General features: G+C 39.4%; 2 protein-coding genes across 4 annotated transcripts in view; both read right to left on the reverse strand.

Annotated features, from left to right (window-relative positions):
* Pvr (PDGF- and VEGF-receptor related) overlaps window positions 1-26,065 on the reverse strand; it is a 77,124-nt gene that overhangs the window by 34,846 nt on the left and 16,213 nt on the right. For all 3 annotated transcript variants that reach the window (XM_072302661.1, XM_019044033.2, XM_072302662.1), the window contains exons 2-4: window positions 6,783-6,901; window positions 1,325-1,484; window positions 529-659 (exon numbers count right to left, since the gene is read on the reverse strand). In XM_072302661.1, coding sequence (XP_072158762.1) covers window positions 529-659; window positions 1,325-1,484; window positions 6,783-6,901 — 410 coding nt within the window. The remainder of the gene's footprint in view (window positions 1-528; window positions 660-1,324; window positions 1,485-6,782; window positions 6,902-26,065) is intronic.
* On the reverse strand, window positions 5,051-5,828 carry COX5A (Cytochrome c oxidase subunit 5A). Its single transcript, XM_019044035.2, has one exon. It carries the CDS (start codon window positions 5,688-5,690, stop codon window positions 5,223-5,225), a length of 468 nt encoding a protein of 155 aa, XP_018899580.1. The 5' UTR covers window positions 5,691-5,828; the 3' UTR covers window positions 5,051-5,222.

Here is a 26,065-nt window from a genome sequence, read left to right on the forward strand (position 1 = left end):
CTTCAAGTATTAATTATTCAACGAAATAAAAAGGCTAAAACCAGGAAAAAGGGTCCTAAAATTAGTTTAACCCTAGCATTTGAATTGAGATGTAAATTGATAAAGTAAGCTGAAGTGTAATATTGGGAAAAGCAAATGGCAGAACCAAAGTGCGTTAAAAGCAAGTGAGCGTTGGCACCGGTGTCAAATATGTAAGCATGATTTAGATAGAGATACCTATATTGAGAGAGAAGTAGGATAAGTCTCATTCTGACCTTTTCTGTCAGACTTTAGAGATACCTACATACTGTAGAGAGAGCTTAATGCTGTTATGAAGATCTTAAACATGTTTTAAAAATGAGATAAAGAATAAACCGTTGTAACCCAGATGTATGTTGCAAAGACAAAAATGACTGTTTAAGTAAACAAAAAGCGCCTCAGTGCTTGGTTGAGGAGACAAAAGCTTGGTGTAAAGAGAAAAAGAACATGGTTTTACAGAAAGTTATTACAATTAATACGATTTGGAAATATTGAGGTGAGTGTATTTACCTCTTCGCCATCTTTGAGAAGAGACACGTTGACATCTGGCGATGTTGGTCGACACGGAATAACAACCGCACCATACTCGTTTTGCGTTAGAAATACTAAAGTATCACTCACAGCAAGGAGTTTTTCACTATCTGAAAAGAGAATGAAGACAATGATGGTTGAGGTTCTGTGGTATAGAGTTACTCAATCACCTTTTCTAATGCCCCAAGTTTTTAATTTGAATTGCAATTGAGATTTATTATTTCGATGAGAAAACTATAGGTAATATGAGATTCTGTATATTTTTTGCAGATGAACTTTATAAATCATGAAAATTAGGAGCTTAATTATCTTGTAAAAAAAGAATCGGCAAAAAAAAAAGAAAAAAGAAAACTAATTTGAGTTTTCCATAAGTACCTTCTTATCTAAATTATTGTCTCACTCAATTCATGTTCTTTTCTGGAAAGGTTAATATCATGGCTTACAATGAGAGGACAGAAAATGATACCATTTTTTTGAGGATTATTGATTTTAAGTTGAAGTCTTTTAAGTGCATCTTCCAAACATTCAGAAAAAAAATTCCAGCCTGAGAAACAGGGAAAATTACCCCATAGGTAGCTATTATGCAAAATGCAGTTCTCCTCTAAAAGAGAAAATGTACTCATTTTTCAGGAATTATACATACGTTGCCCCCCCCCCCCCCCCCTCCACTGTCTACAATGGTTCGATTTTTCAGCTAGTTTTATGAAAAAAATTATAACTTGTAACTGTTTCCACTTCCAGTTTACTCTTCATCGAGTTTGACATACTTACTTACCTCTGACATAAATGTAGATTTTGGCCTCTTGCTTTAGATCATGTTTATTCTTGCAGCTGAAGAAACCTGTGTCAAGATAGGACGCTCGATGCAGGAACAGTACTGAGACAATTTTCCCATTTTCTTGGCTCTCTTTGATTTCAATGCTAGAAGAACTTTCCTGAAACATAATGTTTATTTTCTCCAATTACTAAAATTATATGGAACAAGCTGGGCAGGATGGACAAACCCACATATTATTATAAATTCAGTTGTATGTTGTTCGAGACTTTCGATGAGAATTTTAATTTCAAATCTCTCTTCAAAATTGGACGTATTTCTACCAAACGGAACTATGTACATTATAATATGAGCCCTGTTATGCAGATATTCTTATGGATCTCAGGGCTTATGTCTTAATACACATAGTTTAGTTTGATAGAAATACAGGCAATTAATGCAATGTGGGTTCGTTCTTCTCTCCACAAATTTTTTCAAAAATTACTTGAGTCTTATCACTATTTTTAGATTTTTGAAAAATCGTTTAAGGTGTTTAGAGAGGGTTTCATGAGATACTTATAATCACACAGAACCTAATTATGGTTATGATGAAATAAACTTCCAACTTCTCGTAGAATTGGACTGAGTTTGAAAAAAAAATGAGTTGAGAATATACTTCCTTATCTATTGAAAACTCAAGTCGAAAATAAATATATTGAACGGTCAATAGTCGTTAAATTGTGTTCTCAAAAATGAGTTTCATGGTAGAATAAAACTTCAAACCTCATTTCCTCGATTCGAGCTAGATGAGACTTGATCCAATTGCATTGCTTTGAAAACTAAGGAAGGAATACCTAACTACTTGAACGTAATGTTCTAAGAATTAATCTTAGTCATTGAAAATTTCGTTCCATGGAAGTAGAAGTTTACACTAGAGAGGGAGTTTCCTTTTGAATATCAACATTACTTACGTCCAATAGGAATCATCAGTTCCCCAAAAAAAATAACCTCAGGAAAAAATTCTGCAAGTTTGTGGGCAACATAAGCTACAAAACTTCTAAAAGAAAGAGAAATAAATAATGACGAAAGTACCAACCTCATAAATTTAGATTTTCATAATTTTCCAAGTTACCTTTAGATCCAAATCTTGCGTTAGCTATACTTCTGCAAAGACCTTGTAGCCAGATCTTTATTGACACTGCATTTTAAAGATTGATGAAAATCTCTGCGCACTATTACCATAAGTTCTGGGATGAGGAGTGACAGAAGTTCCTTGGTAATATTTTGAGAGTATATCAAAACAATCTCCTGAAGATGAAATGGAGCTTCAAAAGTAGACCTACATGAGTAAATGCGTGAGTCTTTCTTGAGCCGCTCTCTTATTTGTCTACATTGCCATGAAATGATTTCATTATTCAGTTAAAACTAATGATAATTATGTTTCTTCATAATTTTGTTAAGTTGCATAAGTAAGTAAAGACTTATCTCTGACACCTGTTCCATCGAGTATTTCTTTATATTAAAAGCAGGAATGGTCCAATCCCTTGAATGTTCTGTACATCACCATGACAATGCATTGAAGCCCCGTTCATAAGGTAACTTACTTAAATTCCTGAGTAAAAACAATTTTTATTGCCCCTTGTCATTTTGTTAAAGAGAGAGAGAGAGAGAGAGAGAGTAAGAATTGTACATGACATTTTTAAAATGTATTAAATCCATCATTAACTTCGAGTAAGTAGTACTTGGGTAAATAATTTCATGTGAAAATAAAAATTCGATCAGAAGCCGATGCTTTTCCGTTTCGAATCGAAGTGATTTTTCAAACATCTAGAAAAATATTTTGCTTATTATTACCTCTGAAAAGACTTTGGCTTTTGGATTTTTCTGGCGTAAGGGTTTCTTGTGTTCTATGATGCACCAAGGGAGCAAGCTGTATTTCTCGCTCGATTTTTATAATTCCTGAGTACTCCTGTTATATTTTCTTAGAAGAAAAACTGATCAATGCTTTTCCTTTTTTCCTATGCTCATTCAGAGATATTCATGAACAAATTTCAAGGAGATAGGTACTTGAAAATGAATTTTAAATGAAAATATGAAGAAAAAAATGGTTGCGATAGAATGAGTACTTACTGTTTCAAGCATGGAAAGTGCTTGAAACTTGATCTCGAACTTTGGTTATTGAGGACTCATCAGCCTTTAAAGTTTCATATTTTATCCCTTCCTAATATTTGTTCATATTATGTCGCCTTTTTTTTTTTTTTGTCTGTAAATGCCTCTTAATTTTATTCTGCATTCATAATTTTCATGGAAATGTCTCGGATTCAATCATTTTAAAATTCAGATTAACTGTTCCGCTGGGTAGTACACTCCTCCCATCTTGTTCATTCTGACATAAGCAGAACTCCAACAGTCAATACTAAAATTTCTAAAAGGTGGGTTTTTGAAAAATTCAGAATCTGTTCAGCACAGAGTAAGGTTTCTCTGCAAGTACGTAGTGCATATGAACGCATGGATACCTCTTCAGTAGTGGTCGTCCATCGTTTACCCACAATCCTTGGGTGGAGCAATTCCTACTTGGCATTCCTGGTCATTGGTTTGAGGTTAAATGGTCATAACTGCAGAGAACACTTGGGATTGTACATGAGGGACTTGAAAAAATTTGATTTTCTTTCTTGAGAAAGAGAATTTACTTTCAGTTGAAGATTTAGGCAAGTTTTATCGAAAGAAACAAATTTTTTTCTGCAGAATCACATTGTAAATGAGAAAAAAAATGATTTAGTGTAAATCGATATATAGAATCAGGGTAGGTAAGGGTGAAAACGAATGCAACCCGCCAAACGTAGCCCGGCGGCTTTTCTTTGTTCTCGGCAGTTATTACTAACACATTTACACACGATTTCTCGAGTGGCCAGGAATGTTAAGTAGGAATTCGGTGGAGGCATCGTACGTTGAGACAGAAGTCAAGTATTGTTTAGGTCACCACTCATCAGTGATGTCATCTGACTGCATGTATTAACCTGCTGAGTGCTGCTGATTCTGAGGTAATCAGAGATTGACATATGTCTCAACATAAGCTGCGTTGTCGAAGTAAACTTTTTGGGGCCGTTGGGCAATGGAATTACCCGATTCCAGCCTCTCCGCGTTGATCAACTCCGTTTGGATTCTCCGATGTCCTGGACTGTTTACCGAACGGAAATCAGCAAGTCATAAGTCTCAGGAGGTAGTTGAGAGCGTTGTGCTAACCTCTAAGTGTAATTGTGCATGCAGTGGCAGAGTGTCTAGCTAGTCAAAAGAGACAACCGACAGCGCGTTTCTCGAGGCGTAAGTCAACGGTCACATGATGCCCGTTAGCGTTGAGCACACAACGCATCCTGAAAGTTTACTTTGACAACGCACCTGTATGATGCCTTTGCTCTAGCCTCAAGCTGAACCACTTCTAACTACAGATAACCCGATCCATGGTGTTCTACAGATGAAAAAAAGCTCTTATCTAAGCTTTATAATGTATTGATTTTCTTGACCCCAATAAATTCAAGATTCTCAATGGAAAGAAGTAAAAACTAGGTAAATATAGTTCTTCTGAACATGATTTGAAGACTGCGATACGGAGAGTTGACTCAAAAATTTTAGATGGGTACATACCGATGTTGGATGAGGAACAAGAATGGAGGAGAACATACTCATTGGTCCAAAGATCTTCAAGAATGAATCAGCAAGGGGCTGGATGAAAGCACTTCACGAACACCATTGGTTATTTACAGGATTTATTTAATGTAGAACTTAACATTAAACAGAATTAAAAAAAGAGCGGACTTTAAAACTAAATAACATTCATTTAAGCCAGTTCATCATTCATAATGCTAGGAAAGCTGAATCGGTTGCACCTCTGACGAGCTACACAGGTTGATCGCGGACACTTTTACATGTCGAAAACGTCTCGCAACGCCAACTCAGGCTTGTCGTATCCTAATTCAGCTGGAAGTGGGATGCCGAGCTCCTTCAATGTGGGTGTGATTTCCTGAACTACATAGGGCCAGATGGTCTTCTCAAACCTTCCGCACTTCACTCTGGTGGCTTCCAAGCACCGGATGGCCAGGGCGATGTCATTGACTCTGCGGCAGGCTTTCAGAACTGCGATGAGGATCACTGGGTCGGGGACCAAGTCATGAGCGTGGAGATCGGTCAGACCTCTGCGGATTTGCCATCCGTCGATGTCGGGGTGGTTAAAGAAAGCAACGTACCGTGAGTCGAATTCCTCATCAGTTTCTTCTTTCTTTGAAGATAACCTTGCCGACGTGCTCAACGGGCTACGGTTGCACAAGGTTGGAGTGGAGTTACGGGCCACATATGCACTGCGGGCAGCGCGGAAAATGACTTGACGGAACATTATCGTTAATAACACACCGGAATTATCCACTAGAATCGAATAAGGACTAGAAAACGTCCGTGTGAAATGTGACCTTATAACTTTTAGGACACAAAACACACAAAATGGATGATAGGTGGAAAACACAGCTGTGAGACGATCGTTGCGCTAGGAGCGGCGCAGCTTAGAACTAAAACTGCGCCTCGCGTGTTCGCGGGGTTCGCGACCCCGCCCAGGCAGATTTGAAAAAGAGCGGGAAGTTTTAAATTGACGGGGATGTCCCAACTGGTCCGTCAATAGACCGTATTCGATAACGGTTCGATGTATCGTTTGGTTCAAAACAATAGAACATAACCTCAAACCAACTGTAAGGATTTTAATTGGATAAGCTGAAAATGAGAAATTTCCTGAAAATTTCACTTTGCATTGGCATTTGGTACTCAAAAGAATAGAAAATCTGTTTCAAAAGATCCGTTCTCTCAGATTTCTGAATTTACTTTTGAGGCTATGTTTATGTTTTGAACCAATCGATATCGATTCAATCTCACCCGTTTGATGTAGAGTACCTATATAGCGAGAGTATGGACAGATCGCCTCGTAGAGGGCTTAGGGCCCAAAAGTGCAGCCACCCTTCTAACCAACTTCTAGCGCACAAAATTTCACTGCCAGTCTGCAGATTCCAATTCTAACCAAGATGGCTAAGAATGTATATAAATGAGCGTTCTTCCGCAAAAATGAGTAAATTTATGCAAAAACTAAGTCAAATACGTGCTTTATAAACGATGGTTTGTAACAATTGTATTAGTAAATCGCTCTGGATAATTGAAATTCATAGGTTGGCTGCATTTCTGGGCCCTAACTTTATTCGCGGAGGCATCGGTGAAGGCCTGCTGGATTTTCGGAGTTTCACATCTGTCTATACTCTCGCTATACAGGTACTCTAGTTTGATGTATCGAATACGATCTATTAAGATAGGGGTATTAATAAGAGGATCCGCTCTTTTCATGCTGGATAAAATGATTATCTCTGAATCCAACACTGCACGCTGAAATTATGAAAGGATCAGAATGAATTAATTAAGGGATTTTGAAGAGTAAAATAAGTAAACTTACATCTGTTTCTTCGTATTCGGGATACTCCCAAGTCACGTTATTGTTGCTCTCACATCTTATAGAAATGTCGGCACCGGAGGCGATGGTAAGTTCGGCAACGTCGGGACTAATTGAAACATCTGAAATAAAACGAAAATCGGTTATGCGAATATTTGAAAATGATTGAAAAAATATCTTAGAGGCCTGGATACACGCTCAACTTTCCGTCAATTTCCGATCAAAATTATGACAAAAATGGCCGTCTTTATGCAGACCGCAAAAATTTGATGGTAGATGGTGCGCACCAGTCACCATTTGATCGGAAATTGATGGAAATTTGAGCGTGTATCCGGGCTTTAAAACGTCGTGGTAATAATTTAATACGAGTAACTTGCTCTCTCCTATGAATTCAACTCGTACAGGATGTTTCAAACCACCCGCACAATGGTCTTTTTTCTCGGTTACTTTAAATTAGAGTACATTCAGAGGGAGAGTATACGGACATGTCGAAAAATGGAGTTCTCACGGTCCGAAAGAACAGCCGACCTTTGAAAACGAAAAATGTCACTGCCAATCTTCAGACCTTCAGTCAAGTTTCAAAATATCAAACCAAAGTGGCCAAGACTAAAGACTTTCGGACCCTAAGAGTTCCATCACCTAACTTCATAAATATCGACTTGACCGTTCTCCCTGTAAAGGTACTCTAGCTTGCTTCGAGTGGATCAGCTAAAATTAATAAGATCTGTCCAGCCCGCAACTTTCTATGTTCAGTGTCAATCGAGATATCATCGCGCTTGGAAAATTCGTTTAATGACGTCATCCACCGCGGTAGTGACACCCTTAGTTCCTTTTATCCCGCTGTCATCAGTGAGAGTGAGACGCACATTTGCACTGGATACTCAATGTAAAACTCGGAAGAAAGGAAGGTGGAAGAAACTAAGGGTGTTACTACAGAGTACCGCGGTGGATGACGTCATAAACCGAATTTTTCAAAACGTCATATTTCTGTTATTATTGAACGCAGAAAATTGCGGTTTAACAAATCTTATTATTTTTTGCTTTTCTATTAAAATCAAGCATCAAAACACGATTTTGTGACCAGCGCAGCTAACCCATCAAACAATTTTATAGTTTTCCTAAAAAAAATGAAAATGAGACATGGTCGGGGATTTTTAAAACGTTGCAATAAGTATTCGCACTATTCGATTTTCTTCAAAATTTTAACAAGCAGGCTCATGATTTGGGGACTAAACGCATGAGTCTAAAAAAGCGGATTATTGGAGAATACCATAGTCAAATTTTGAATTCATAGAGGACCAGTGGCGTGGCGTGAATTACGATATATCGATTGTTATGCCATTTAAACCTATGGAAAAGGATCGATAAAAAGGGTGTTCGCAGCGAACACCTTAATAATCGATTCTTTACCATAAGTTTAAATGACATAACAATCGATACATCGCAATTCACGCCACGCCACTGTGGAGGACGTCCCTATGAAATCAAGGAGCAAGAGGGGAGTGAGGTAGGAATTTGCTTATCTCACCGCGGCATTGTGTTCTCGCACCTGCACCGAAAAAAAAATGTTAAAAAAAGTTCGAGAACGCTTGGATACAGAACCGGATGCAGCGATTTGGCAACGCCGGATTTCCTCCATTTAAACCTATGCTAAATAATCGATTCTTGCATGAGCACCTGGCACCTCTAAAAATCGATACATTTTCATAGGTTTAAATGGAGAAAAGACAATGTTTCTAATTTGCTGGATCTAACAATGCTTGAATGTCGTCGCTATAACACACTGATGCTAAAGTAACATTCTAGGATGTAAAATCAACATCCTAGGATGTTACTTTAACACCAGAGTGTTAATGACAACATCCAAGAGTCGTCGCACATTTTTTTAACATCTGAAGTGTCACTACTACAGCACCTTTTTTCCCGGTGTGTTTTAGGGCGATCTGGCAATAATGATAGTGACCGTTGTTGTGGACTGAGTTCAAAGCTATTAAGTATAAGATCCTCTCCTTTCACTCTCCAAGACGGACCAATTGAGCCCCCCGTTCCTCTCCCTCAGGATTATCCCTCCGAACTGATTAATCACACGACATAGCTCCTCTCAGTGACGAACGTGAAGTTTAAACGGGCCCGATTATTCTTCCGATACCATCGTCCGTCTCCATGGACAGTTCCGAAGCTTTTTTAAATTTGAGTGCTGAGCCCGATCGCTACCCCTATGAATGAGAGCTTCAACCTGACCTCCTGCCTCTTGAGAAAGGGGGGGGGGGCATTGATTAACAGATCAATCACCTGTCTAATTTAAGTAGAGGTGATTTTCGTAATGAGACTTTCCAAATTAGGCGCTTCAATATCTGCAGGCTCGAGGGTTTTAGAAGATATCGTACCGACCGCATAATTATCGGGAAAAGTCACAAATGGATTATATTTTGCAATAAGGAACCACTAATTCCGGCTCATTTTAGAAACAACATAGGGATTGCATTTTGCAAAAAGGAACCAAAAGCATTCCAATGTTGCGAGGATTGTGCGACTTACATACCTTGCAATAAAATTACTGAAACCTTACAAAATATTAAATTTAAAAAGGTAATTTTTGTATTGAATTTATAGTTTTTGCGAGTAAAGATAAAACTTGTTTAGGTGATCAGTTCATATTTGTAAGTAAAAAAAAGTTGCACAATCTTTGCGACATTGCGTTTGGTTCGCTAAAAAATCCCTCAACCAATAAGCGAATGAGACTTTCTATATAATGAGAGGTAGAGCAAAAATTGTCAAGTTAGCCTCATATATATACAATTTGATCTTCGGAGCTTTAAGTCTCGAAGTTCTTAATTAAGTAAAAATTAACTGCCGGCGCGGTGACGGCGCGCATCTTTTCACTCGACTGCTAGACCTCAAAACTCCGGGTCCATTCAGATTTCCTTCATTTCGCCGAGTATGCAATTTGATCTCCGGGGAGTTGATTAAGTTGCTCACAGTCAAAGTGAAGGAACTACATCGGGCTTCGCGGACTTAATGCTTCAAATCGAGTGTTGTAAAACACCCGAGTATTCAAGATTGCAGGTAAAGCGCAATTCTATGCTATTTATCAAGGTATTCACTTTGAAAAATACTCAGAACCATACAGGAGGCGATTGAAAGAGTGCTATGCATCAACGATTAATTTCATCAGTAAAAATAATAAAATTTCTCAGTTCACACTTCGTAAACTCGTGATTGTTCAAACATGCGGGTATAAAGTTAATGACGTTGCAAACCGCTCTTTCTTTATTCTTTATACGTGGAAAACTAATAGACGGTTTCTTCTAGGAACTTCATTGAATTTCCCTCTCTCTGCAAAGTATACTTAATGAAAATCTCGAGGACAATTACACTTGGTCTGTTTTCTTTGTCCCAGTAAGTGTATTATTCACTTAGTGGGTAAATTTTATAACACTGTGTTTGGTGTTTACATTTTGAGTACCAAGTGCAAGTTAAAAACCCGGTAAATTGGTGCGTAAATAATCTGACTCAACTAAAGCTCCCTCATTTCACTGGGTATGCAATATGCTCTCCAGAGAGTTTAAACAATTGCTCTGAGTCAAGGCGGACTATTAAGGCTTCACGGCTCAGCACGGCTTATTCATCAAGCTGTTGAATCTCATAGGACCAGACACAGCTTAAGTTCCTTCATTTCAAGGAGTATGCAATTTGATCTCCCGGGAGTTAAAATAGTTGCTTCAGGTCTGAGTTCTAAACCTCACTGAGCCCCACGCTCCAAACGCGCCGATAAATTCAAAATTGATTCCTTAAAATTAAGGTGAGTTGGCCAAATGAGTCGCTTAGAAAAAGTGTAAAGTTTTAATTTTTTCCCCGTGCTTGCTCATCTCAAAATTTTCTTCTGTTACAATACCAAAAGTGTATACGACTCCTCAAAAATATAAACAGCAATGTTTAAAAATTGGGCTCACCGGTCAAATGAGGCCTATTTTGAGGCGAAAATGCGCCACTACATTCACATTCAGCGCAGATAAGCAAAAGAAAAAGAGCATGAACATGTTTTTAAGGCAGTGCTCCCCTTTCCCGGAACTAGTTCCGAACGCCGGAACTTTTGAGATTTTCCTGAATTTCTCCCCGGAACTTTTGAAATTCCCGAAATGTTCCGGGTCTTTTGCATTTTCCGGAACTTTCTCGGAACTTTAAGGGAATTCCGGAATTTTGATAAACTTTAAAAGGAATTCCGGAACTTTTGATAAACTTTAAAAGCAATTCCAGAACTTTTAATAAACTTTAAAAGGAATTCCGGAACTTTGTGGAGAAAGAAAGTGGGAGAGTGGGAGAAATTGGAACAAAAAAGTTCCGAATCCCGGAACTTTTGACGGACATGGAATGGGAGCACCGTTTCAAGGAGTATCTATGCGTTGCTTCTCGGTTAACATTATTCAGTTTGTGACACGGTTCTGGTTTCGGATTCCGGTATTCATTTTGCATCCACGATAAAAGTGGTAGGAAGTAAGTTGACATGACAGCCGGGGGTTAGATAAGGACAGGAGCTGGCGGTTAAAGATACGAGTACCAAATTGATGTCCGCCTGCGCCTCCATCGATTTTATTTTTACGCCGTTTTAGTCGGATGCTGATAACCGCCAAGCTTCAAAGTGGTGTCGGCTTTACTAACTACATACAATGACATTACTTGGGAATGTCCTCTCGATATATAATTAATATTCGAAGCTATACCTACCAAAATATCGACGGCGTAAGATCGCAACCATGTATCTCGTTTGCGGTGTTTGGAAATCTCCACCTCTGTATTATTTTTTTAAAGGAGTTCAAATTGACACCATTCCTTGAGGTTTTTGCAGAATTATCTTCGCACAGAGAAGAAAAATCACGACAGTTTTAAAAAAGTGCCGTTGAATAGTTTTCTGTTTACATAATAAAGTATGGCAGGAAGTCTGCGATGTCGCAAACCGAGATACTTGGTTGCGGACGTACACCGTCGATATAGAGGAGCGGTGTTTAAAAAAAAAATATGTGCATAAAATAAATAAATACTCAGTGATAAGGAGTGCTCATCTTTCTTGCAAACATCTGGGAAAACCAAAGAAACCATCGACTATTAAATTTTCAATATTTGGACCAGGCTCAAGGGCCCAGGGAAATCAATAAAAATCTACTCATTCCGTCCACTGTTGCATACCAATGACTTATACCTGAGACGTCATGGATTGCGAGCAACTTGACTCAACAGCAACAAGAATTTATGATGGATTGTCGCAACCCGGTGAACGTATGTATGAGTGATACGCCATTTAAAATTATATATTACTTGCGATTCTGATATTACTACGAGTGCAGGAGAGGAGAGAGGAAAAATGATGATAAGGTTCGAACTCATACAGTTTCCATCGAAGGTCATGAAGAATGAGTGTGGTCTGGGTAATTTTTAATGCGCTTTGAGAAGCATTAATTACGGATAACGGCTTAAATTGACCTGGAAGTTAGATTATTCTAAATATACTCGTTAACTGATTTCATTGATGAAATTTTTGATCACGAAACATCCTACTTATTTTTCCAGGGACCTATGAGAGCTGTTGCCTACAAATGAGAGGAATGCTGGATGACCCAGAAAAGGTAGACTAGGCATGTTATTCAATCGGGTCAAAATGAGTTAATGGGCTCGTTCCAAAAAATTGATTTAATTTGTTACACAAATTTATTTTATATTCACGTCCACAACGCTCGGTTTTGGCCGAAATTTGTATATGAAGTGCTTGCTTTTACGAGCAAAATTGGAGATTTTTTATACAGTGAGCGCAGCGTTAGGTGCTCACCTGTGCTGGCGTGGTAAAGGAAGAACGCCGTATGAGCTTCAAACGTTGCCATATTTCCACCAATAAAAAACGGATTCACTGAGAAGACTTTGAATTTGTTTTTTTAAAAGTTTCAGACAATGTCGCTCGCAATTCAAACTAAAACATCTGAAAAGTTCAAGGAAAAACATGCATAACTTTCCTCAAGTATTCATGTTTTATCAGAGGAAATTTGGCAAATCTCGAATATTCTTACAGCGTTCTTCCTTAGAATGGCAATGTGCTACTTCCATAAAACAAAATTCCTCCATTTCTTTGCTTTCAAAATTGTCCGTGAGATTTTTAAGGAGCTGGCAATTTTTTTTCAAATTCAATGCACGGAGAGAATGATATAAATGGATGCTCAAACATGAAATGGACTACATTTCGCGATTAGGAATTACAATTTCTGATTCAGTTTAAGAGCCACGGATGTACTATAAGTTTTCTTATGCATATAAACGTTTTTACGGATAAGCAAGAAAGGTTAGTTCCTGATTGAAAAATTTTGTCAAAAATTTTTACATGCAATGTGAATGTGGATCCTCACCTAGGCTACTAAAGGAGGAACTTAAATCAAATTTTGACAAAAAATTATGTAAACCTTTGGTTCTCATTTTCCAAGTTTTTGGTTAGGTGCTGCTTGCATGAGTCTGGTCATGTCAGGCGTGTTAAAAATACACCCGGTAATATTTTGCCTCGTGTAGAATGCCAAACTAATTTAATAGATGCTATCTATAAAACCATATCTTATGCACCATAATACGGGCCAACATCGGCGGGGCAATATCAGCACTTAGTGGACCATCGAGTTCGGAATCATTGCAGCCGCGGTGGGAAGAAATATACCCTCGTAAATTTGAAAAAGAAGCTCGTGCCAGCGCTTAAATACGATCCCAGGAGCAAACTCAGAGGTTTGTATCTTTAACAGACACGGTAGTAAAATTTGCCCCTTAAAAGTGGAATGGAATCAAATTTGAATGCTGTAATATTCTCTTTCGTCCTGATTTGGCCTCTGAAAGTACCGAATCACTGCAGTGTGGTCAGTGTTGCTGGGAGCGGTTTACTCAACGTGAAAAACGAGGTGTCGCGGTTTGGGAAAGCGGTATAAGATCTCGTAAGGTCGGAAGGTATCGTTGTCAGATTTAAGTTGAAGAATTTATAACTTGCCGAATCATCATACCTATACAAACGCTTCCTAACCCCCCAAAATGAATATCCATTCGGATAGCTACTCGTAAGTCGGGAGGAAGAGTCAGTGGCGTGGCGTGCTTTGCGATGTATCGATTGATCTGTCATTTAAACCTATAGAAAATGATCGATTAACAGAGTGTATGCAGCGAACACCTTAATAATCGATTCTTCATCACTAATTCAAATGGGGAAATACCGATGATCGATCAATTACGCCATGCCACTGGGAAGAGTGTGTACAAAAGGTAAGCGATTAAGTATTCTTTCTTAATTCTGAGATGTCTTGGAGTAATCTGAGGTTGATTTAACCAAAAATTTGCTCGATCGATCGAGTCGTTTTGGTTGATCCAACCAAAAGAATATTCGCCCGACAGGGCCGGATTTACCTACTTGCCGCCCGTGGGCCGCCTGTATTTTACCGCCCCCTTCTCATTCGTTTTGAAACATCAATAAAAACCATCAAATGAACGAGCCAGCGGGGGAGGGGTGCATAAGACGCGTTTACTTGTGCTGAACACATTTTTTGGGAAAGCCCTGTCCACACTACGAGCAAAAGTTCACGGAACTTTGCGCGAAAGTTAAGTTCCGTAAACCTATCTCTGCGTGGACAAGGCCTTCCATTCATAAGAAATGAACGAAAAAATTATGAAAGAACAAACATAAATGTGGATCAATGATTTTAACTTCCGCCGCCGCGCCGCCCAGACCGCACCGTGTTTGGCGCAATGCGTGAAGTATTCACGCAGCCTTGTAGGCGCTATGCGTTTCAAGTTGATCACTCTGTGTTTGCCGCAATGCGTGAAGTATTCGTGCAGTCATGCAGGGGCTAATATGTGTTACATGCCGATCGCCGCGCCGAGGGCTTCTCCTTTTCATCTCAAGTCCTCGTCATCGTTTCTCTCTAAGTCGCACCGTTCCAGGCCAAATTGCGTGTTTGGTTTCTCTCTTAACTAGACTAATCTTGTATCACTGAAAGACGACAAGAGTAGAAATTACTATACTCTCAGAAAATTAGAGATTTTCTCGCCTTTTCTCGTTTGTAATTTTTTTTCTAAATTCGAATTTTCTATACCTACATTTAAAAAAATTGCAAAATTTGCCGCCATGGGCCGCGGCCCATGTGGCCACCCCCTTCATCTGACCCTGTCGCCCGAAGTATTTTTAACTGTGTATTGGGTTGAATTTTATGATTTTTGCGACTATCGCCATTCGATAAGACATGTATTAGATACTTTAGATGAGCTCACACTCTTTACATTTTTAAAATATGACCCAGATTTTTTTATATTACTACATGAAATTGTTAATTCTCTCATCTAAACGATGTAAATTTTCATTCCTTGTCAAAGTTCGTTTCCCTACATCTGTTGGATCGATCTCCACCACAAGATTTCTGCAGTTCCTTAAGGGTATAAACTCCAGGGTTAGTTGGTCACGGCAGATAATGTTGCTTGTGTGAAGAGTGGATTAAGATTCAAAATATCTCAGAGTGAGCAATCTCATTTTGTTACTCAGTACCCAAGGTATCACCCGACCAAAAAAATGAAAAGTGTTAAGAATAATCGTCGATTTTTCTGCTTGATTCGTTACACACCGATTCAATGCGGGCAAATACGATGTAAAACAAGGCCCTTTGCTTTAGTGTATTACTCTATTAATCGGATAGTAAGCTTCTCCGGAGCTTCGCAATCCATTTCTGTCGCGCTAAGTAAAAACACCGTATCAGCATTCGAATGTTGCCAAATTTTCTCTCAGAAAATATTTATTTTTGAGGAAAGTTATGAATATTTTTCCTTGACATTTTCAGACTTAAAACATCAAATTACGAGCGAAATCGTCTAAAAAAGTAGAGGAGAAATCTTCCAAAATTTTACTGAAAATTCTTAATTTGTCGAAGGAAATTTGGCAACGCCTGATGGCTTGTACGGCGTTCTCCCTTAAAGGGCAGGTTCGAAGGACGTTAGGGTCTTAGGGAGGTGCAGTCGGGGGCGAATGAAAAGCCAATGAATCAGAGCATTACGCCGAGGGAAACAAATAAGGGACGGTGCAAGAGACGTAATTATGAGGTTCGCAGCAACAGGTGCGAGAAGGTTTCTCGCGTTTTCTGAGCTTGCGGATCACTTCTGCTGAGTTTGCTCTTTTCAGCCAGGGTTCTTCTCCCGACCTTGGCTGTAGTTGCAGCCAACCGTTCATGTTTTCTACGCTCAAGGAAACAGACGAAACAATCTCAGCAAGTCGACTTGTTTTACACCGGATGAGAGGGAAATTATATCGAGAGAGACAGGAATACAATTTCGGAAATAAATTTTATAAGAATACAGCCAGACCACGGAGTTTTTCAGTTAATGTTTATTTATAAGATGCGTGGGCGCATTTTGGATGTATAATCAATCTACAGCGCACGTATAATATACAACAAGCGACACATTTCACAAAAATTTTGTGAAATTTGTCGTGCTAGTTTCTGTTTTGGCGTTTTATTTTTGTAGTTTAGCTAAATAATGAGATATGTCCAAAGTACACTATTCCTGAGGAATCTGTTTGAGAGTCACGAATAGTATTTTGAAAAATAAAATGTGTGAAGTATTCCTAGTCTTGCATGCGCTATGCGTTTCATGCCGACCACTGCTACGCGCGCTGTGTTTGACGCAATGCGTGAAGTATTCATGCAGTCTTGTAGGCGCTATGCGTTTCACGCCGCCCGCTGCTAACCGCAGCGACCGCACTGTCTTTGCGTGAAGTATTCACGCAGTCTTGTAGGCGCTATTATGTGTTACATGCCGCCCGCCGCGCCGAGGGTTTCTCCTTTTCATCTCACGTTCTCGTTACTCTGCGCCGCGCCGTTCCAGACCAAATTCCGTGTTCGGTTTCTCTCCTAATCTTAACTCGACTAATTAAAGGTGCTGTCTATTGCATCACAGAAAGACGACAAAAGTAGAGATATACTCTCAGAAAATGAGAGATTTTGTCACCTTTTCTCGTTTGTAATTTTTTTTCTGTATCAGATTTTTCTTTACACCTACATTTAAAAAATTGCAAAATTTGCCGCCATGGTCCGCGGCCCATGTGGCCACCCCCTGAATTCGGCCCTGGTAGAACCTACTTAAATTAAACATTAAGTCTCTCTATGGTGATTCTGCGAGATTTTGCGTGCATTTTCACCTGCATCGAAGAATCCTCCACCATAAATATAAAGAAGAAATTCAATGGTCGACCCAAAAGTAGTGACCGCGTGTCAACAGACTGATTTAGTGGCTGGTTCAAATGTAAACAAACAGAACTTGGTTCTGCTTCGCGCCGTTTGCGTTATGGTGTTAAAGTGCGTCCAAGTGTTTCTTACAATCGAAATTTCTCCGTGTTTAATGAGTATTCAATTGACCGATGAACGGTCAATGACTAAATTTTAATAAATTAATACAATGTAGATGTTGCATGTGTGAGGAATTTGCGATTTGACTACTGATTCTTATGTTTTACAGAACTTTTAGTTCTCGAGAAACACGATGGTGCCACTGGTTTTCTCTGAAATTAACTCCCAAGCTCCAAAAAAAGCTCTCAAGTTGAGGCCAAAATGGAGGGGATATCCCACGCTATCTTGAGAGTCCACCTCTACATCAAGACAAACTCTCCATGCAAAGATAGGAAGCAAATACGTTAGCAGGGTTGCCGGGTTTTCAGTTGTGTAGTCCCCAAATAAAGTGGCAGCCCTATCAATGTATTTGCTTCCTATCTTTGCGTGGAGAGAGTTTGTCTTGATGTAGAGGTGAACTCTCAGGATAACGTGGGCTATCCCCTCCATTTTGGCCGTAACTTGAGAGCTTTTTTTGAGCTTGGGAGTTATATATATATATATATATATATATATATATATATATATATATATATATATATATATATAGATATATATATATATATATATATGAGTCGCTTTTATAGCGCTCTTTGGCGCTGTGCGACGCCTAATCGCCACAAAGCTCGGTCTTCCCACAGGTCATCAGGGAGTTGACAATCTCTTATCTCATTTAACACCCCCTGTCGCCAACCTCTCACTGGGCGTCCCCTACGTCTCCTCCCAGGAGGAACCCAATCAAGCATCTTTTTTGGCAGCCTCTCTTCCGTCATCCTATTGACATGACCATACCAAATAGCTTGGGAGTTAATTTTAGAAAAAACCAGAGGCACCATGTGTTTCTCGAGAACTTTTACATAAGAATCGGTAGTCAAATCGCAAATTCCTCACACCTACAACATCTCCATTAACTTATGAAGAATTCGTGCTCGAGGTTATGTTATTCTTTTTTTTTGAACCAAGAGTTCGATATTAAATTGAATGACGCAGTCACTAAATCAGTATACTGACGCGATCCTGGTACAATCGGCGTAACAACGGCTGCCCAGCCAAGTTCACGGGAACAAGTATACTGTTTCAGTGAAAAATGGCGGGCTTTGCTGCTTCTCGTTATTAGATAAGCTTCATATTTCCTCACTCCTCCTCCCACGATAAGCGACGGCACATCGCATCGCTTCCGAATCTGTTACTACGACTTCCGCCCCAAGCAAGGCTGCCAACTTGTTGCAAAAGTTCTGATCGTCCTGCCTGAAACACCGAAAAAAAGGATGCTCATCTAACATTCTGGGTGTAAAAACGTGTGCGACAACTCACAAAACGCTAAATTAACCACCACAGCAGTTACTTTAGCGATTTGTGAGTTGTCGCACACTTTTTTACATCCAGAATGTTAAATCAGCATCTCTTTTTCGGTGTAGCAATCGAAAAATGGCAACCCATACCACTTGTTGTACTTTATCACCACTAATCATTGTTGTTCTTGAAACAAAGTAAGTCTCTCCTTAGATATGTCTCTCATGGTCCACATTGCAAAGGCGTGGCGCACTTTGCGATACATCGATTGATCTGCATTTGAAACCTATGAAATAGGATCGATAAACAGGGTGTTCGCAACGACGCGACGGGTGTTTAATTAACAATCTTATACGATAGCTTCAATGGACTACTAAACAAGGTACAAAGTTAAGCATTCTGATACATGTTTCATAATTAAAATTTTACGTAGAGCACGATTTGCACAACGAAAATTACTGAAATTAAATCCTAACCAATATATTTAATGTTTCTTCACGCGTGAATTCAAACCTCCCGCTCATGAAAATTCAATGGTCTACGTGAGTCAAATCGAACACGAGACATTACCTTGACACTCTGCGATATGAAAATCCGGCAACCTCACTCTTGATGCTTTGACTCAGCTGTAGTAAATTTTTTACACTTTGAACAATAAAGGGTGGAAAACGAACAATGTTTGATTAAGAAGACTGCCAAAACCACTGTAGTACGCGAATGGACTCATGTAGAGTATTTCGTGTGTAGAGTTTCGTGTGATCGGGCAATTCAAGTTTTCCGTAACCAATGTAAAATAAAAACGTTAATATCTTAAATAGGCAATGATTTTGGTAATTTTCAATGCAAAAATCGTGTTCTACGTGAAATTCTGGTTAAGAAACATGTATCAGAATCCTTAAATTCGTACCTCGTCTAGTGGACCATTTGGGAAAATATCGATAATCGATCATTCACGCCTCGCCTTGTGATAAAGGAAAGTTTGAGGGAGCCTTTAGATCATGATAAGGACCATTTTTACGAAGCTTGAGTGACACTTTAGCAGCATGAATTTGAAATTGGTTGGATTATTTCAGGAAATAATATCGTTAAATAAAAATTGGTAACGACTCATATTAAATTACCATTCTGGAAAACGGAATTTAAATAGTTGTTAGGTTAGTAACATAGGTAACATAGTAGGTAGTTAACATTTAGGTTCAAACGTTGTTGTACTTTTCCTTGATCGATGTATTCCAGTTTAACAGTATACCGTTTTTTAGGGTGGGGAAATATTTCTGTGGGGGGGGGAGTCAAAAACTAGCGATTAAAAGAGGGCCATAAGGCCGCCCTCCACCAGTGGAGGACGGACGGGCGGACGCCCCGGAGACCCCAATTGGCCTAACTGGAGGTAACTTTATCTAACTTAATCTAACCTAACCTAACCTACACTGAAAAAAAGTAGCTTGGCTCAAGCATGATGATTCTTGAATTTGCCGCCAAGAATTTTTTTTATCTTGCTTCAAGCTGACTTTTTCTTGATACAAGAAAAATAATTCTTGAGTTAAGCGAAAAAGTAGTTTATATTAAGCAGCAAAATTCTTGATTTAAGAAGAAATACTTCTTGGTGGTTTGTTCTTTTTTTCCAGTGTAACATGACCTAACGTAATATAACCTAACGTAACATAACCTAACCTAACATAACCTAACCCAACCTAACCTAACCCAATCTAATCTAACCTAACCTAAACTAAACTAACCTGACCTAACCTAATCTAACCTAACCTAATCTAACCTAACCTAACCCATTTTGCCTCTTATACATGTTCAATGTCGCGAAAAAAATAGCGGCTACCGCGACCCTCTTTTTTCGGCGTATACCTAAGTTGCTGGGTATTTACCCGGATCGAACCACAGCAACATTAGAAAGCATAAAAAATGATAAAATAACAGTTTGACCATTAATGACATTGGAGTTATTTACTTTGTAAGTGCTTTGGAAAACCCCATCACCGCTAGCTCCGCAGTATTCAATTTTTTTTTTTTTTTTACGGATTAATGGAGCAGGAGATTGGCGAAATCAACGGAAAACTCAAATTTGCCATAACGGAGCCGTTAGGGTACGTCATATGGAAGGAAAGGAGACAGCAATGTTGTCACTGCCAAAAAAAAAAAAAACTTAAATTGATGATAAAACTACGAAACTCTCGGTTTGTTTGTTGCGATGAGTCTGTCACACTGATACTTCCAGACATTTTTCGGGGTAAAACCATCAAAATATTCACTGGAAAAAAAAGTCGCTTGGATCTAGAGTCTAGACTCTTAAAAAATATTGACGAGAAAAAATACTCTTGATTCAATCGGACTTCATGCTTGATCCAAAAGAAAATCCGCCTAAATCGAGAGGCTCGGATCTTCGATTCAAGGAAAAATCTGATTGAATCAAGAGTATTTTTTCTCGTCGAGATTATTAAGGCTGGTCTCTAGATCCAAGCGACTTTTTTTCCAGTGTTTTTTGAACACATCTCTAGGTAACAATTTCTAAATGTTAAGTTTTCGAGTACCGCTGCTTTCTTCCCCATGAACGATCACATCTGATGATAATTTTATTACTTTAATTTATTGTCTCAGGTGGCAGCCACATACTGCCAACCGCTCAAGCAAGCTTACGGATGCACCGCCGACATACTGCACGATTGCGGATCGAACTTTGCGCATGCTCATTCAACTTCCCCCACGCCACTTTAAACTAACCACCAGAGAAATGGACAGGTCAGGTGAAACGTCTCTCCGGCAGAAATGACGCAATTCTCCAACCATTTAAAATCGTCAAGATACAAGGAAATAGCCGCGCATGCATGGATATGTATTTTGCCCGCGAGTTAACTCTCACGTCACATCGCATACACAGTAATCTTAAATTTCGTGGAACTATTGGAATCTTTCGTACAATAATGACAACTTCTATCACGAGTGACGTAACTATAGACCTTTTTTTTGCACGCTTGACTCCCGCCGCCCCTTCTTCTCAATTCGCCCATCGATCTGAGAAATCCGCACTAAGAGCGATGACTATACTGATCAAAACCTCCACTCTATTAAACGTGGGATTTAGAAATCTAAAAATACACAAAAGTCGCTTGGTTCCTCGTTTCTGACGCAGTGTTTTTCCGATGAAATGGATTTGTTTCCATGCAGGGGGAGAATGAATGTCATGAGCATCGGAAATCATTTTCGGGCAGATTTGACCAGAATCTAATACCAGTCTAACTACATGAAATGTTGTCCAATTTCCTCACATGCTTTATTTTTCCACAGAAAACTAATTGTAAGTAACAGTCTGTATTAAAATTTTGTGAATATATTCGATATATAACCTGCGGGCGGATTAATACAAGTTTAAAGCAGCCCGATAATATCGAAATGCTATAAATCGCATGGTTAAGATTGAGCTATGTCTTGTCTTGTCGTGCCGTCATAGTCTCAATGATCCGGCCGATGGGAAAAATTCACCATAAGTTTCAAAGCGTGATGTTGTTTCTGTGTTGTGAAACGCAAAGAAACCCGAGAAAAAATTAGGAAATGTGAAATCTAAAAAGGCTGCCTCTGGTAATGCCCAGGGCCGGATCAAGGGGATGGCCACATGGGCCGCGACCCATGGCGGCAAAATGAAGGGGGCGGCAAATTTTGCAATTGTTTTGAATGTATGTATCTAAAAAGAGAGAAAAAATCTGACTCAGAAAATAAATTACAAACGAGAAAAGGCGACAAAATCTCTCATTTCCTGAGAGTAAAAGTACAGTAATTTCTAATTTTGTCGTCTTTCGGCGATACAAGAGACAACACCTTTAATTAGTCGAGTTAAGAGAGAAACGAAACACGCAATTTGACCTTAAACGGAGCGGTGCGGCGGTTGGCATAAAACGCATAGCGCCTACAAGACTGCATGAATACTTCACGCATTGCGTCAAACACACTGCGGTCAGCAGTAGTCGGCGTGAAACGCATAGCGCCTACAAGACTGCATGAATACTTCACGCATTGCGCCAATACAGTGCGGTCGGCACGGCGCACAGTGGATCGAGTCAATAGGAGAGGTCGGACAAAATTTGGAAACTTTAAACGCTTATAACTCCGCTTATACAAAACTTTCAGGTTTTAATAGTGGTTTCAATGGTTTCCTCGTGAAATTTTCTTCCAGAGGCACCCCTAAAAATTCAAAATGTGACGAAATGAACGTCAAAATTTGCAGTTTTAGTCAAAAATTTCATGTCCGACCTCTCCAATTGACTCGATCCACTGTGCGGCGGTGGAAGTTAAAATTTTTAACCACATTTATGTTTGTTCTTTCATAATTTTTTCGTTCGTTTTTTATGAGTGGAAAGCCTTGTCCAAACAGGGATGGGTTTACGGAACTGAACTCTTGTAAGTGTTGACAGGGCTTTCACAAAAAATGTGCCCAACGCACGAGTAAACGCGTCTTATACACCCTTCCCCCGCCCGCACGTTCACTCGATGGTTTTTATAGATCGTATTCGACAGATCACTCAGGTGAGATTATATTGATATCGATTGCGGTTCAATATGTAACCACAGCCTCAAAAGTCAATTTAGAAATTTGAGGTAACGGGTCTTATGTGAACGAACTTTTATTTTCTCGAGTACCAAATGGCAAAGAAAAGTGAAATTGACAGGAATTTTCTCATTTTCAGCTTTTCTAAATTGAATCCTAAAATGTTTGTTTGAGGTTATGATCTATTGTTTTGATATAAACGATACATCGAACCACTGTCGCACGGTTCCGTCTCGAAATGCCGGCAGATCGCCGCCAAAAATCCATTCCAGTTGCCCTCAACATTTCTTGCGTTCTTTTCGTCAAAGGCCACACTTCACTACCATAGAGCACGATACTTTTAACGAGGGCGTCATATATCCGGTGCTTGTTTGCCTTTGAAATGCTCTGATCCCAGAGCACCCCGTTCAGCATCGCGATGGCTCTTCTGCCCTGGACGATCCTGTCCTTAATTGCTCTATCCATCCTTCCATCCTGTTGAACAGGAGCGTACTGGGACCCTTAAAGGGGCGCGGGAGAGACACTTTGAGGGCGCCGCCACAGGGGAAGGGGAGCTCTGGTGGGGAGTCCGGGGGTCCTCACCCGGAAAATTTTGAAAAACATAACCTTTTTAGACGCAGTTTTAAGCCATTCTGAAGAAAAAATTAATGAAAAATGGTTTCGCATATTAGAGTCACTTTACGTGATTTTAAATGAGGAAAATTGTACCACAAGATCTCAGCACTACCTTCGGCGCACCAACCTGCCTTGTTCCCTTACGCACTTGTCCTGATAGGGGCGCCCTGTCTCTAAATAAGAAAGCATGCTCTCTCTTAACAAGAAGGCGCCCTCTCACATCTTCATTGTCGCATGATTATTATTTTTTTTTTTCATTTTCTGAAAGCAGTAGGGCGTCAGGGCGCCTGGGCGGGAGGGCGCATCGGGACATGTCCCGGTGACCCGGTGGGCCAGTACGCCCCTGCTGTTGAAATAATTAGTATTGAAAAAAGAGAGTAAAAATTGACACTGTCTCGACGACTGAGGTCTACGCAAATGGTGTCAAAAACAAAGATCCGTCTCTCAGTTATTACCACGAGTCATTGACACTTCTAGCTTGAGGGCTTACACGAAAAGTGAAAGTGATCGGTACATCACGCGAACCGTAGCGAGTCAATTTTTAATGTCAGAGGTGATGACAATTAACTATCTCATCCGATAAGAGAAAAAGTGTGCAAGTGCGAGGTATCTGGCGATAAGAGCTAATTTTCTTCTTTTTTGAATAAGTGCGAGGTATCTGGCGATAAGAGCTAATTTTCTTCTTTTTTGAATATGTGTGAGTCTGCAAATTATCTCTTTCAGCTCTTTCTCAAGCTATTTTTGAGAGTCTTGAAATTCATTGTGAGTAAGCTTTCGTGCAGAACTTTTTCACTTTTTACGTTAACTAGTCATTCAGTTGCAGAAACTGAGTGCTCGGTTTGACAAACCAGATGCATGTCAGAATGGAACACCCAACGTTCGGACGAGTTAATTCATATTACGTGTTTCTCGCCGTAATGGGCATATTTGAAGAGAGGGCTCACAGAGAATTCTCAAATTAAAAGGTCCATCGCGACCTATTAGTAAATTCGGCACTCCGGAAGTTACGCTCAAAAAAAATTCCGTTCCGATCAGAAGAGACTGCTAGTAGACATTTCTCGCCCTGAACTTTAATTATATAGAGACGACGGAAAATCTCGGTACCTCATATTAAAGAATTCAGATTATAGTGAAATATTTCTGTTGGCCCAGAGAAGAATCATGTGCGGAAAATATACTGAATATTCCCATGAATGTAATAGAAAATTTTTCCGGTGCAGTTGAAATAAGTAAACTAAGCTCCTTGGAAAAAAACACATTGGATCTAGAGTCCAGACTCTTAAAAACACCGACAAGGAAAAGTACTCTTATTTCAATCAGAATCTAGCTTAAATCAAGAACCAAGCCTCTTAATTTAAGCGGATTTCGTTTTGATTCAAGCGAAAATCCCATTGAATCAAGAGTATTTTTTACTGTCAATGTTTTTAAGAGTCTGGACTCTAGATCCAATGTGTTTTTTTCCCCGTGCTTTTTTTACAAAGGCTTCAAAAAATCAATAAACGTAAACGTAAAAAAATTCTCAAAATTTCTCTTTTATTCGTAGAAAAGAGAACTAAAACTGAAGAAAACTCAAGTTATAGTAAAATCGATTTTTACAGACAAAAAACATCATAGATAACTCTTAAATTCCCGAATAATCCGTTTTCCTGCATCTTACAAAGTATCGGGAAAATGGCGTTAAAGATCACCGCCATTGTGGATTGCCGATGACGTCATTTAATGTTCGTTCTATCTTGACCATGGCCGACCTGAGCTGGGAAAAATTCAACAGCTTGCCTAGCTGAATGGAGGCGACAAGATCTCGAGCAAATAAACAGTGGTCACGTCCGAGATATTTTTATTTTGGTCTCAGTTTCTTGCGGCTGAATGCATGTATGCACCACGCGCTGAAGCGGGAAAACAAAAGTATTGAATATCGGGAGGGAGATTAAAATTCCATCGACAAACTCCAAATGGACATTCGTCAAAGTAGTGCAATGTCAACGGCTACTCCGAGGCTTTGTTATGTTGCCAGTTTCAACTGAAAACTGTTGATTCATGTCGTCATTGCAGAGAGAGAAAAATTAAAATTCGTCGGAAACCGTCGGGGCGAAAATGCGAAATTTAAAATGTAGAATTCCACGTGAGCTCTGAGCACTCTTTCCTCAGTTACTTTTGCAGCTTTTAAAATTTTATTAATGATAGAAGATGCAAAAAACATGTCTCAATATACGATGTGTCAAGCCCGTGCCATGATCAAAGTATAGCTCTCAAAGTGGCGTCACGTGGGGCACGAGATCCTCAAAGATTTTCGGGCCGGCAATCTTTGACGTAAATAAAGGGTCACGTGACCCTAAGTGACGCCTCTTTAAGAGTTTTACTTTGATCGTGTGACACAGGCTCTGCAATTCGAGACAAATGGTATTTTTTTAAAGGAAAACCAAAAAATATCACTCTTTTGGAATTTT

Source organism: Bemisia tabaci, chromosome 7 (assembly GCF_918797505.1).
Source record: "Bemisia tabaci chromosome 7, PGI_BMITA_v3".
Lineage (NCBI taxonomy): Eukaryota > Metazoa > Arthropoda > Insecta > Hemiptera > Aleyrodidae > Bemisia > Bemisia tabaci.